The sequence below is a fragment of the Equus asinus genome, chromosome 17, assembly GCF_041296235.1.
Source record: "Equus asinus isolate D_3611 breed Donkey chromosome 17, EquAss-T2T_v2, whole genome shotgun sequence".
Lineage (NCBI taxonomy): Eukaryota > Metazoa > Chordata > Mammalia > Perissodactyla > Equidae > Equus > Equus asinus.
The window spans coordinates 10,113,108-10,127,420 of NC_091806.1; the positions used below are offsets into that span (position 1 = coordinate 10,113,108).

Below are 14,313 nucleotides of genomic sequence, written 5' to 3' on the forward strand. Positions count from 1 at the left end.
TCCCTGTCTCGCTCCCTTTCTTTTCTCGCTCCTTCTCCGCCTCTGCCTCTCTCATCTCTTGGTTTCTATTCTGCTGCCTTTCCTTGTCATCTCCTGAACCCTGCTTCTCTCTCCACGTCCCCCCACCCCCTCCCCTCCCTCTCTGAGGCCCACTGCATACAAGCCTGAGGTCACAGTGCAGGTCAAAGGCAGGGGACCCCTGGGTCCAGGTCTCCTGTCGCTCAGATCAGGGCTCGTCCAGGGGCTCCAGACCTGGAATGGACGTCCCTGGTCCAAAATTCACCTAAAATTACGTGCAGAATCTTTTCCAGGGCCTCTGTGTGTGCCATGTGCGTGTGTTGTGTGTGTGTTTCTGGGGAGAGACACCACAGCTTCTGGAAGGTTTTCAAAAAGATTCATGACCTAAAAAAGAGGAACCACTTTTCTCTTCCAACCTGGACCGGGTGGTTCAGTGGTTCCCGCTGAACAGGGGCACTGAGCCTCAACCCTGGTTGAAGCTGGGGTCCTTCCAGAAGCCTGAGACCCCCCCAAGGAGACTTGTCTTGAGAGGGGCCCAGGGGGAGCGGCTTCAGCCACGTCGGGAGCCACAGCTCAACGTGGAAGTTCACTGAGCGTCGCTCCCACCTGCTCTGAGGCGAAAACCCGCGGGGGCCAGGTGACCCGTAGCCCGGGGACAAGGAGCCTGACGCCCACATCCCCGAGGGTCAGGTTTTCTAAGAGCACATTTTCCAAACCCTCCTGTTAATCAACTGAACAGCATTTCATACAGCAGGACGACTTCAGTCTGTTGTGGACATTTTGTGGGATGGATCCCTTTTTCCTAGTTGCTTATCTATGAGCAGTTCGAGGAGTGTTTTCAGCCAATTTATTTAAAGATTCAACTGTTTTTTATACTTTATAAGAAAGGCATGCTAAATTGGAAAAGAGACGAGCAAAAAGAGCTGAGCGTATTTCAGAGAAATCAATGAGCTGAATCAGACACGCAGTATGTGAATTTGGTAAATATTTATCAGAAAAGAGATCGGAAAGCAGCCGTGCCCGTAGGCAGATGGGTTGGAAAAGTCTGGAACTGCTCACTAGTAGGCAAAGAGCCGCTTCCGCCCCTTGGTTAATTTTCCCGGGCTAAGCAAAGCGTTGTCGATTTGATGCTCAGAAATTACTGGCAAATGCATCCTTGGGCACATGGATGAGGTCAGACGCGCTCAAGGGAGCAACACCGGGGAAGCCCCTGGCCAGGGGGAGCCCCAGGAAGCATGAGGACAAGCCTGGGGCCGGTCCGGGGGTGCCCCTGCCCGTAAGCAGGGGGAGCCCTGTGGAGCAGGAGGAAGCTGTTTCCTGCTGGAGAAGGCAAGGTGGCAGAGGTGGCATAGTCATGATGTGGGTGCCACAGCCCTGCACTGTCCTTCAGGTGACTCACACACACTCAGGTCACCCCTGGGTCCCCGTGCTCAGGGAAACCCTGCTCCGAGGGGCAACGGCGAGGTCTGCAGACCCCCTTCCTCAGGGCAGGCAGCTCTCCCTGGTCCACGAGGTACCACGTGCCTCTATAACCTCATCCCTCGGATCTTCTGCGTTTCGTCTCATGAATTTCACTTCATGAGCCGTGCATCTCGGCCCGGTGTGAACTGCGTGAGGATGGGGACCACGTCTGCCTCGTGTGCATTTGTTTGCCAGGACCTGGCACGCTGCTGGTGCAGAGTAAGTGCTTGGTGAACAGCCCTGGGATGAAGGAACAGAGGGAGCCAGTGTCCGAGGTGTGGGTAAGAGCACAGGCTGTGGGGTCAGAAAAGCCTGCTTCTGATCCCAGCTCTGCCACTCCCTGGCTGTGTGACCTGGAGCTGGTTACCTAATCTCTCTGAACCTCCAATTCCTCATGTGCAAAGTGAAGATGACAATACCTCCTGCCCGGCCAGCACTGTGATCATGGTTCAGGGAGAAAATGTGCGTCTTGCTTAGCTCTGTTCCTGGCCCGTGTCAGCACTTCATAAATGGCAAACTAAAAGAATCGGTGTTGACCCATCACACACCCTCCAGGCCATGGGAAAGTCTTAAGATTCTGGCATCTCAAGTGTCCTGGAATCAGAGTTCCCGTGTTTATCCCAGGGGTGCCACCCTCCGCTGGACCGGCTTGATCAAAGTGCTGCCCTCTCCGGGTCCCCCCTTCCCCATCAGGAAGATGGAGGTGTCCGTGGGTAAAGCCACTGCGCTGTTGGACCCACAGAGCCCGGGCCAGAGGCGCGCAGGAGACGGTCACCGTCGTTATTCCCAGAGACCGGCCGTGCCAGCGATGCCTTGTCTTCTGGAGGCCACACCTGCTCTTTATTCTGAGCCGCCCTCTGAGGGCCGTGACACCAGGCCAGCCCTGGGCCCGCGCTCACCGGCGTCTTCTCGCCGAAGCCGTGTGAGGTCCTCCTGCACGGTGCACACGCTCCTGGAGTGACCGAGGCGGGAGCTCGGTCGCATCCACAGTTTATTAGTCTCAGCCGCGGTCACTGGCCAGAGCCAGCTCAGTGGCTTCGCTGAGGACGGGGACCATGTCCAAGGCCAACTTTGCCTGCTGAGGACGCCGGCAGCTCCACTGAGAGGGCAGAGGGACAGGAGAGGCCCCTCGGAGGCGGGTGAGGCAGAACCACGTGGCCATCTGTCATCAGCCAAAAGGAAGTGCCAGGAGCCCTGGAGGGGCCTCCGTCACGGTCAGGGAGACGAGAGGCCGCAGCGGTGGAGGATGTACGGCCCAGCGCGGGGCCCACCAGCTCGGGGAGGGGTGGGGATGGTAGGGGTAGCTGGACTGTGGGGGGCACAGGAGGCCCCCTGTCACATTCCTCTCTGGTGGGGCCCACCCGCCGACCTCAGCCCAGGGTCACCCCACACAGCAGACCCCAGCAAGGCTGCCAGTGACCTGTCAGAAGCAGACGCCCAGGGTCCGGAAGAGTCACTGGCAGGTCAGTCCTGGCTCACGCTCATCAGCAGGGCGAGAAGGAGCAACCCAGTGCTCTGGGAAGAGCTGGACTGAGAGGAGAGGGGTGGCTCTGGAATTTTCGAGCAGCACACTTTGGGATGGTCCTTCCCTCCTCCGGCCGGTTTCCTCCACTGAGGAACTGGGGGCTGACCAGCAAGGAGACGGGGGGCCAGGGTCGGGCTCTGATGCCTGACTCCTCTGTGAGGCCAGAGCCCGGCTGGGAGGCAGCTGGCCCCGGGCAAGACCCCCATGGCCGGAGGCGACAATTAGGAGTGAGGAGTGAGCGGCCCCACGCGGTGTGCTGGTCCATCTGTTCTGGCGACAGGGTATCCTTGGGTTTGGATGTTGAAAAGAGACGAAACAAAGCTGTCTGGCGGGTCTGGGAGGCGTTTCAGGTCTGCATCCTGCATGGATCACCTCCTGCATGGACCTCCTCGAAACCGTCCCCAGGCCTCGGTTGGGGACCCCTGTGGGGCAGCCGCTGTTCGAGCTGAGAGTCAGGGAGGGGACGTGACCGGGTCTTCCCGGGATGAGGATAGAGTGACAGAAAGCTGCTTCTGGCCGGAAAAGACAAGATGCAGGAGAGAGACCCCGAGGGCGGCGCCCACGGTCCACAGAGCATCTGTGAGGAGCCTGGCGCCCTGCATCCTGGGAGCCGGGTCTCCAGCTCCGCCTGCGCTCGGCAGAGGCTCCGCGACGATCTCGCTCAGCCTCTTTGAGACGTGGAGGACACGTCCCACCCAGCATCTCATGACGACCCACAAGCCTTCTTCTGATGAGGAAACAGGCTCCCGGGTCTTTGAGTGATCGTCCCTGTCACACAGAGTGAGGAAGGTGGGCTGTGGGGTCTGACGCTGAACCCGGGCCCCCCCGGCTTCCCCCCGGCCCGGGCGCACCCAGGGCGGGCTGGCGGCCACGAGGACAGTGACCCACAGGCGGGGCGTCCGGGCAGCGGCCGGGGTGCTGGGAGGGTGTGTAAGAACCAGCCTCCGTGAGCCCTGGGGAGGCAGCCCTCTGCCGGTGTCTCTGGAGGGGGTGACAGCTCCAGCGTTGTCACCGCCTGTAAATGCCCGGGGCACCAGCGATGCTGAGCACGAAGGAAAGCCAGTTTGTTTCTTCTGCCAACAGCTGTCGCCCAAAACAGTGGCTGAGAGCGGGCAGGGCCCGAGAGGTAGCAGAGAGCAGGGCCCTGAAGGCGAGTCGGTCACTCGCGGATTCGTTCCTTCTCTGAGAGCCGTGCCCCACCCCTGTGCTCCGGGCACTGGGAAAGCAGCCGGCCGAGTGACAGCCTCTGTGCCCACGTTGGGGTCCCCGTGGGGGTGCAGCAGCGGCCGGCTGGGCCCCTCGGCTGGGACTATGATGCGGGGGACCCAGGAGAGGGGCTGGGGCCAAGCTGATCTGGAAAGGGAGGAGCTGGCGGGCGAGGGAGGGCGGGAGCTGGCTGGCAGATGGAGCCCAGCGTGCGAGGAGCATCAGAAATGGGAACATCAAGAAACGAGTGAGTGCGCAGAGCGGGCTCTGTCAGTTAACAGCGCCCGGCCCCTGGGTTTTCAGATTTTGAAGGACACACCACCTTCTGATGATGAGCATCACCTCCCCACTTCCCATGGGAACGAGAGGCAGCAGGGCTAGGAGAGGTGGCCCTGGGGCTGGAGGGGTGGGGAAAGCCGGCCAGGGATCCCCAAGGATCTCAGGGTTCCCACAGCACGTACAATCCACCTGGAGGGACCCAAACCAGTTGCAAGATCCATCTCCCTCCAGGGCTGCCAGGTCGGGTTGTTCAGATGGTGCACTGCACAAGGGGTCTCGTCTAAGGGATGCCACTGGCACGGAAGGCGTATTTGTTTGTTCATTTTTTCCATATTTGGGTTACAACCATGTTGACTCCAAAGATGGATTGGTGGGACGTTTATTACGAAAAATGTCTGGCTCACGGCAGCAAAGTTTCTTAGTCTCACGGAATCAGCACACTGTGTCGGTCGGGTGACAGATGGAAGCGTGGATCACTGAGCAGCCGCCCTGTCCCCTCCCGCCCCCCTTGGGCTCACAAGCTGCCCCTTCTCTTCACAGTTTTTCCTGTTCATTCTGATCATCTTCTTGGCGGAGCTCTCGGCGGCCATCTTGGCCTTCATCTTCAGGGAAAATGTACGTACCCGCCCCGTGTGCCTGGGTCCCCTGCCACCAGCAAGGAGCAGGAAGGAGGGGACTGGACCCCCGGAAGGAGAGGGTTCTGAGGGCGGAGTGGCCCCCCAAGGACGTGCAGACCCCCTGCCCCGCCCAGGGCTTCTGCCGGGGCCAGGACCCAGGGCCTCTGCTGGCTGGTCCCAGGAGCTGCTGGGGGTAGCAGGGGTGGGAGCGGGGCCAGCCCCCCCACCCCGAGATAAGCCGCACTCCCCTCGAGGAGAGCTCGGGCCCCGGCTCAGGTTTATGGGATGGGGTGGGGGGTGTAGACTCTCTTTTCACGTCGGTGATCCATGGGGGGGGCACAGGCCTTGGGGTGGGGGTTGCGGGCCTGCCCCGAGTTGGGGGCAGGAGAGTCCCAGGTCCCAGGGCCCCGAGGCCCCCCACTCCCCGAGGCAGACAGAGGGGAGGCTGGGGCGCCGGGGGCCGTGTGCTCAGCACCCACCCCCCCTCAGCTCACCCGCGAGTTCTTCACCAAGGAGCTTGGCAAGCACTACCAGGGCGACAACGACACGGACGTCTTCTCTGCCACCTGGAACTCCGTCATGATCACAGTGAGTGGCCCGGGGACGCTGGGGGCCTGCAGAGCGCGCCCCCCCCCAGAGCGCACACTGGCCCAGTGTCCTTCTCTGCTCGTGCCTTTGCCCGAGCCCAGGCATCAGTCCGGGCCCGGGCCGCCGAGCCCTGAGCCGGCTGGAGTGGGCAGCCTCTGCCCGCCACCACAGTCCAAGCTCGGGGTGAAACCTCCACTCTCCCGGACTCGGGTCCTCGAGCACCTGTAACTCTCACAGACAATCACCGCTGCCATTCACTGAGTGCTCAGTGCCCCGTGAGGTGGGAATTGTTACCACTTTACAGAGGCCACCGGGGCTCAGAGAAGCCCAGTGACTTTGCCAGGGTCACACAGCGCACACCTGGGTCCTGCCCCCACCCCCCACGCTGCCTCCCAGCAGCCTTGGCGAGGCCGTCTGTCCGTCCTCTGCCCCTGCGTCCAGCTCCCGCCCACCAGACCCTTCCCTTTCTCTCCTCCCAGTTCGGCTGCTGCGGGGTCAACGGGCCTGAAGACTTTAAGTTCGCGTCCGTTTTCCGGCTCCTGACCCTGGAGAATGCCGAGGTGCCGGAGGCCTGCTGCCGGAGGGAACCGCAGACGCGGGGCGGCGTCCTGCTGAGCAGGGAGGAGTGCCTCCTGGGGAGGGACCTGTTCCTGAACAAGCAGGTAGTGGCCTTGTCCCCCACCCCCGGCAGGGGACGTGGTGTTCAGAGCTGGGCGGGCAGCCACGTGGGCCCAGAGGGTCGGAGGGCACTCTGGAGTCCCATGGGCATGTCGGCCGTGATGTGGACCCCTGATGGGGCTGACGGAGGGAGAGAGGATGAGGGTGACAGACGGTCCAGCGATGGCCCAGGCCAGAGCAGTGGGCATTTTGGCTGGGGCTAAAGGGTGAGTAGGAGTTTTCCAGGGTTCTAGGCGGAATACTCCCTGAGCTTCCAGTAATGCAGGTCGGGAGCCAGAATGGCAGTTACACAGGGGGACCCACGTCGGCCGTGCACTCAATTTGAGGGAGGTCACATCTGCCAGGTGGTGGCACCCCCTGACCCCGAGGGAGCAAGGTTTCCCTGGCCTGACCCTCCAGGTCACGGAAGCTGCTGGACTTCTCTGCATCTCTTACAACCCGAGGACCTCATCTCGGTGTCTTTCCATCATGCGCGTGCCACCCTGAGGGACGCAGGGCCCCGCTCTGCCCCGCTTTGTACTTGGTCTCCCCCCGACCAGCCCCCCGTCCGGCGTGTATGTGAGACCGGGAAACTCAGTCCGTACCCCACGCCCCTGACTGGGCCTGGCCTGCCATGAGGATCTCGTGGGAAAGTTCCAGAAGAGGGGACCCCGCAGGGGACAGCAGACAGGGCCCCTGTTCCTGGGGCTCCCCGTCTGGTCAGAGGAAGCAGACGAACAAGAAGCCGTCAGTTCACGAGAAAGTGACCACCATGGAGAAAATGAGAGCAGAGGATGGGCCGGGGGGAGGCGGGGTGAGGCGCCCCAGGCAGCCTGGGAGCCCGGCAGGGGACAGTGGGCTGGGGCCTGACCCCGGCGTCTGATGAGCTCCTTCCAGCCCCAGCTTTGCCCCAGGGACCCTGCGCCCCACCCCTGCAGCTGCCGTGTGGAAGGATTCTCGAGGTCCGAGGGCCACATCCCCTGCCTCAGGATCCTGCCCCCGGCACTGGGAGGGGACGTCAATAAAGGATCGAGGGCCTGGCATCCGCGCTGCGGGCGGGGGCACCTGGGGCGAGTTCCCGGCTGTGACGTCAGGCCCGGGCTGTCGGCCGCTGTGTCCCCTTGGTCAGGCGCCCTCTCTGGACCTCAGATTCCTGTGCCGTGGCGCACACTGCTCGCTGGCCTCCTCGGATAAAGGGGTTTATAAGACCCCATGACCACCAGCCAAAGGCTGCCCTTCCCGCCTCCCTGGCGGTGAAGCCTCAGCGAGGTGAGCAGATGTGACTTGTGCAGCCAACTGGCGCCTTAAGGGAAATGGCTGGGCGGGCCCCTCCTCTTTTCCCCTGGCTGGGAGGCAGCTGTGGGGACGGCCATCTCGGGCCCTGCAGAGGAGGACGGCCCCCGGGATGTCAGCGTCACGAGAGGAGGAAGCTGGACCACTGACGGCTTCGTGGAGCGAACCGTGCCCTGAGGCCGCCTGCGAATTGTCGCCGGGGCTTTCCGGCCTGTCCCTTTAGAGCTTCAGCCTGACCCGCTTCCCGGTTCTGGAATCATCCTCTGGCTGGGACTCAGTCACATGGCCACCAGGAGCCAAGGCGGGGGTACTTGCCTGTGTGTGTTGAGTTACTCCCCCAGCCCTGTTTACCTCTGAGCTCCAATGAAGAGAAATGAGCAAATCCTGAAAGTGGGGGACCCACGATGAATGCCCCGGCTCCTCCATGGAGTCGAGCCCCCCATAGCAGCTTCTCCAGCTCCTTCCTCAGCCTTCCCTGGGCAAGACGGCCACCCAGGCCAGTCAAGAATGCGTTATCCTGCTGGAAACAAATCGGGGGGCCTCCCGGTAGATGGTGACCTTGCTAGACCTGGACCCCAGCCCGGTATGGTGACCACCAATAGGAAACCATGCATTTCCCCTTTTGTCCAGGTGATCTTAGGTCTTTTCTCCCCACAGCATCGCTCAGTGTCTCTGCTCAGGCCCAGTGCTCCCCACCTGCTTCCCGGTGGGTTCTGAGTGTGGGTGCTGCTGTGACTTTCCTTGAAACAAAGTGCTGTACCCTCATCCTCCTGGTGAGGGAAAAGCATTCCGACCAGAGAGCGGGAGCAGCATGTGCAAAGGCCCTGGGGTGGGAGGGAGCACGGTGTGTTCCAGGAACAAAGAGGAAGGCCAGCAGGGCTGGAGCACAGTGAATAGGGCCAGACCAGCTCAACGGGCAGGCATCAGCAGGGAAGACCACCCGGGGCCAGCGGGCCCATGGCGAGGATACTGGAAGGGCAATGGAAACCCATGGGTGGTGCAGGGATGTGGCCATGTTAGCACACTGGCTGCTCAGTGGCCAGTGATTAGAGGTGGGCCTACGTGGCCAGGGGGGCTTTTCAACTGGCCCCCCCGTGAGCAGTGGCGATGGGTTAGACCAGGGTGGTGCCAGTGGAGACGCAGAGAAACTATTCAGGAGGCAAAATGTGCCAGCCCCGGTGGCGGGTCGGCTTTGGGGAAGGGAGGTGAGAAGGGTAGGGGTGACTTTAGGGGTTCTGGTTTGGAGGGAGATCTCGAATCTGTGGGGGCCCGTTGAGTGTGCCTCTGGGACGCCCCGTGGGCAGCTGGGCAAATGGCCTGGATCGCGGGGGCAGGTCCATACTGGATGTGTAATGTGGGCGGTGTCTTGGTGGCACCTCTAGTCTAGCTGCCCTGAGTCCTATCAGCGACAGATCGGGGGCAGGTGGGGGTGTCTCACCTGCCGAGGGAGGGCGGCGCTGGCACTGGGCAGGGTCGGGGGTCAGGGTGCTGCATCGCGAGGGGAGGACGAGGTGCTCTCTGGGCGCGGACGGAGCTCGGGGCCCTGAGCCGGGGACCGGCCCAGACGAGCAGGAACCAGCCTTCCCGATGCCGCTCCTTCCCCTCAGAACGGGGGGCAGCGGGACCCCAGGTACCTCTGCCTCACTCCTCCTCGGTGTCACCTCGAGCAAGCTGTCTGGCTGCCCTCCCCTCCTCTCCTCGTATTAAATTCAAGGGGCGCCCTCCTCCCCAAGGGGCGGTAATGGGGACGCAATGAGCACACACCCGCACCCCCAGCAGCGTGCCCGCCAGAGCGGACGCTCACCCAGCGCAGGTGGCATCGTCCAGTCCATGTCCCCGCCCACCCTGCTCCCTTCGAGGTCTCGCAGTGGCCAGCCCGGTGTGCTTGCTTCAGTCCAGGGACCCCAAGGGGCTTTGGTGCCAGAGCTCGACAGAGGGCAGATGAGCGGCTAAGACCCCAAATGCCCGCCCAGGGCCAGCGAGGGGCCTGGATGTCTCCCCTCTGCTGGACAAGGTCCCTGGGGGGCTTCAGGCTCCTGTCCCCTGTGGTGTAGGGGTGTGCGTGTGTGTGGAGGGGAAGGACTGTCTTGCAGTGACACCGGGGACCTGGGGGTAATCCCACGCCCCAGCTCTGCACTCAGACACTTCCCACCACCCAGGATGCTCTTCCAGGGCGCGGAGGGAGAGAGAGGACGGTGCCAACGGGGATGGAGGGTGCGGCCCAGGCCAGCGCTGCCCACACTGCTTTATCCCCCGCATCTCACTGTGTCCTCACACGAGTCCTGTGAAATAGTTGGTCTACACAGCCTGAGTTGACAAATGGGGCAACTGAAGCCTAGAAAACATAAGTGAATGGCTCGAGGTCGCCAGGAAGCCGGTGGCGGGGCTGGACCGCGAGCCCAGGCGGCCAGGCCCCAGGGCCACGCGTGTCTGGACGGCCCGCACAGTGCACTGCACACCCGAGGCAGAGGGGGAGGCTGGGGCATTGGGTGCTCATGCCTGGCCCCGGGGGGTGGGTGGTGCCCAGAGGGGACGAGGGGAGGCCAGAAGCATCCTCCCAGCCTCCCTTGCCTTCCCTCCAGAGCAGGTCAGACTTTGTCATCGTTCCACTTCTCAGGGTTCTGATGTTTTAAAGAGCTGAACAGAGCGGGTCTGCGGGTGGATCCACAGTGGCCCCTGGGCCTGGCTGGGCGGGTGGGCCTTCCCTGCCAGCCCCGAGGGGACCTCCGGCCACACTGGTTCCTGACCAGCTGGCCCATGTAGGGTGTGCTCGGGCTGTGCCCCCGTCACACAGCCCTCGCTGGGCTCCCCGTGTCCGGCTGAGCCTTCTTTCTCTGTCGGCCTCGTCGGGCCTGGGGTGTCTCACGGCCTGGCCACAGCACAGCCATAGATGCTCGCTCCCGGCTCCGCACCACACCCTTGATCCAGTCTCGGGGTGAGGCCGGCATCTGCATGTCAGTCGCCTCCCGGAAGATGCTGACATGCGGTCAGCCCCGAGGACACTGGATCCGGGCCATCGTGCTCATGGGGTCTGTTTATCTGGGTGTATCCTGCTTGTTCTAGGGGGCTCGAGGGAGGGCCCCTGGGGGCCTTTCCCGCCCAGCCCCTGGTCAGTCTCCACCAGGCGGTACCGGGACATCCACCTGGCCCCCGTCTTCCGCAGTCATGGGCCTGAAGCTCCTAGCTTTGCTCTCCTTCTCTCCCCCGCTCTATTGCCACCTCTGTCTCAGTTTGGGTATCCCCAGAACTGTTGGGAAAGCGGGAACAGCACGGGAATCCAATTCACTTAGGGGGGCCTTCAGGCTGCGCTGGTCCTGGAGGGCTGCCCAGAGGAGGTGAGGTGTGCACTGGGCTTAGAAGGATGGGCTGTTTCCTTAGGGCGGAGGCTGAAAACCAGACACCCTTCAGCCACCAGCCAGGGACTGAGAGTGAGTAGAGAGGGTGGTGTGGGACAACAGGGAGGGAGGGGGCTGTGGACCCCCAGGGGGCTCTGATCCTGTCTGACAGGTCCTGCCAGGTAGAAACGATGGCTCCCCTTGCTGGATCTTCTGGTTTCTTGAGAGCAACAGGAAGTCCAGATATTTATGGAAATTCCCCAATATTCCAGCCACAGGGGCAGCCATGCAGAAAGGGTCCGTGGCTGATGTGCTCAGGCTAGCGGTTTGCAGCCCCGCCTGAGAGCTGGAGGCCCAGAGGGTCCTGGGAGTGATGCTGCCTCCTGCCGCCCCTCCTCCGCACCCCACTGTCCGGGCGGGGGTCTGACAGGGCGGGCCTGCTGGCGCCTGAGCTTGGGGCCGCATGCCAGTTCCCAGGCTTCAGCCCGGTCCTGACGCTGGCCTCCGACCCCAGGCTGTGGCTTCACCTCCCGTCCTTCCCCCAGGGCTGTTACTCGGTGATCCTCAACGCCTTCGAAACCTACGTCTACCTGGCCGGAGCCCTCGCCATAGGCGTGCTGGCCATCGAGGTAAGGAAGGCCCCCGGGCCTGCACCCCCAGCCTGCCTCCGTCTCGGAGCCTTAACCCAGGACCAGATGGCCCCCCACTGTGGGGGCTACGGGGTGGTCAGTGCGGCCGTGTCCGGCTGCTGCCTGAGCATCATCATGGCACTGGGAGCACATCCGAGCAAGACTTTGGGCGCCGGGGGTGGCCGGGCCCTGAGGGATGGCCATCGCCCCTCCTCTCCCATCACCCACTCCCTACCCCCAGCCCGGCCCAGGGTCCAGAGTGGACCAGCATGGCTGACCTGAGGCAGGGGCTGCAGCCTGGCCTTTCTCTGGGGGGTGTTCAGGCCTCACAAGGGTGGTCTTGGCCACCCCCCGACCCCAGATCCCCCCAAAGGGAGGGCAGCTGCAGACTGTCGCGGCCACCACCAGGTGGCGCTGCCGCCGCCGGCGGAGCCGCCCCTCCCGGGCTCAGGCCGCCGCCCGGGGCTGGGGAAGGGGCCGCTCGGGAGGGAGGGGCGCGCGGCCCGGCCTGGGGGTGACCGCAGGCCGCCCGGTCCTTCCGGCTCCCGGCTCTGCCTGTCCCCAGGCCCAGGGCGGTGAGCGGCCGCTTCCTGATGGGCACGGTGGTGCTGACAGCGCCGTAATCGGGGCTTCCAGGGTGGGGACCACGCGTCTGGCTCCTGAGGCAGCGTGTGTGCCCGCCCCCCCAGCCGCGCGCCCAGCCGCGGCCCCCACGGAGGCGCCGCCCCCTCCGAGACGGGGCCTTTGCGTATCCCTGTCCCAGCCCGGCCTCCCCACCCCACTGTCCCCCTGGAGGTTTGGCCAGGAGCCTGTGGCCTGGGGTCAGTTCCTTGTGCCACTTGCAAGAAGAGCTGTGGCCACAGGGGCATCAGCCAGTCTGGCGGGGGGTCCCCCCTGAGTCAGGGCTGCTCAGCAGGCGTTCAGAGCTTGTGCTCCTGACTCCGGGGAGGGCTGCGTCCACCTTGCCCGTTATCCTGGAAACTTCGTACTGACCACGTCCTATAAAAGAGGCCTCGTTACAGCATAGACGGCCCCTTCTCCTTCAAGCCCACCCCTCCCTGTGAGCTAGCAGAGGCGAGCGCAGGTTCTGAGCCTGGACTCTGGGTCAGAACGCCTGGACTCAAACCCTGCTCCCCCGCTCCAAGCTGTGTGACCTTAGGCAGGTTACCTGACCTCTCTGTGTCTCCCTCCCTGTCTGTGAAGAGGTGTCTGGGTAAGCACTTAGAACTGTGCCCTGCACACGGTGGCGAGCTCTCCATACCTGCTCACCAGAGAAGGGAAGTGTCCGGCCGGTGATGCCGCCCGCAGTAGCAGCAGCTCTGGATTTGAACCCATGTCCCAACCCCCTTCTTGCCATGACTACACTGCGTCAAGGGGACCAGGGGCTGGCGAGAGGGGCTCGCGGCGGGACAGCGTCAGGAATCCCCTCAGCGGGAGATGCTGAGAGTGATGGGCGGCCCCTCCTGTCCCGGGGTGGGCGGCCCTGTGGGGCTGCGGCCGCCTGACCAGCCCCTCCTCTCTCCGCAGCTTCTGGCCATGATCTTCGCCATGTGCCTCTTCCGGGGCATCCAGTAGCGGCCCAGCCGGGAGCCCGCCCCCGCCCCCGCCCTCCAGGCCGGTGGAGGGGGGACCACGGGGCGGGGGGCGCAGGAGAAGAGGGAGGGAAATCGCTATTTTTTTAACAATACAAAATGAAGACAAAAATACGGCCTGACGTCCCCGCCGGCCCGGGCGCTGCCAGGGGCTCCCGCAGGGCCCGGCGCCTGAGCCCGGGGCGCAGTCTGGCCTAGGGAGCAAAGGAGCCCTGGCCCGGGACCCTCCTCCGCTCAGCCCGACGGCGACCGGGCCTGGGCCCCCTGCTCGTAGCTTCAGGACCTGGTGCCGAGGAAGTGACGATCTAGGCAACCAGAAGCCTCGGAGAGAGGGCGCCACAGCCCAGGGGCTGCAAGGAGATTCGGGCTCCACGTCCCTGAGGATCGGAACCTACGTGCAGTCTTTGGTCCTCCGAGGATGGCGCTGTCCCTGCCTCGGGCTAGGGCCAAGAGTGGGCTTCAGACACTGGATGCAAGGATGGCCCGGCTGGCGAGGTCCTTGCCTTCCCCATCTGTTGGGCCAAATAATCGGGAAGGCCCAGAGAGGGGCAGTTTCTCATCCACAGTCACGCAGCACATGCATGATGACTCTCAACAAGGACCTGGTCATCGCCGGGCTGCCTGTCACGCCTTCCAGGGCTCTGTCGGTCCCCGCCGATCTGCTGCTCGCGCCCCCTCCCTGGCCTCCACATCCTGGTTTCCCCAGAAGAGAGAGGGCAGGCTGGCCAGGAGCCACCTCTTCCCAGCTCTACAGCTAAGAAAATTCTGGACTCTTTTCTCCCCTGCCCTCCCTCCCGCCTCCCCACACCTCTCAGCCCCCAGGAACACACACATGGACACACACCACAGTCCCTTTGCCACACTGCCCACCGCGCCCCCCCAGCCCATCCTCTTCCTGTTCCCCACCAGCTCCCTGGCTCCTGGGCTGGAAGGAGCCCCCAGGATCATCTGGCTCTCCTTGAGGCTTGGATGTCTTCCACAAGATCCCTGCCAGACTTCTCTACCCTCTTCTTACACACCTCCAGGGACAGGGAGCTCACTACCTCCCAAGACAGCCTTTTGCCTTTGGACTGCTCTGACCTTAGCTTCACCTCAATACACAGAGAGGTTGGT

General features: G+C 63.4%; 1 protein-coding gene across 4 annotated transcripts in view; it reads left to right on the forward strand.

The window, feature by feature from the left end:
* Nucleotides 1–14,313, forward strand: part of TSPAN18 (tetraspanin 18) — a 169,680-nt gene extending 155,367 nt beyond the window's left edge. For all 4 annotated transcript variants that reach the window (XM_014861254.3, XM_044749842.2, XM_044749841.2 and 1 more), the window contains 5 exons: nt 5,030–5,104; nt 5,596–5,694; nt 6,174–6,356; nt 11,525–11,608; nt 13,136–14,313. In XM_014861254.3, the coding sequence (XP_014716740.1) occupies nt 5,030–5,104; nt 5,596–5,694; nt 6,174–6,356; nt 11,525–11,608; nt 13,136–13,183 (489 nt within the window). In that variant the 3' untranslated portion in view covers nt 13,184–14,313. The remainder of the gene's footprint in view (nt 1–5,029; nt 5,105–5,595; nt 5,695–6,173; nt 6,357–11,524; nt 11,609–13,135) is intronic.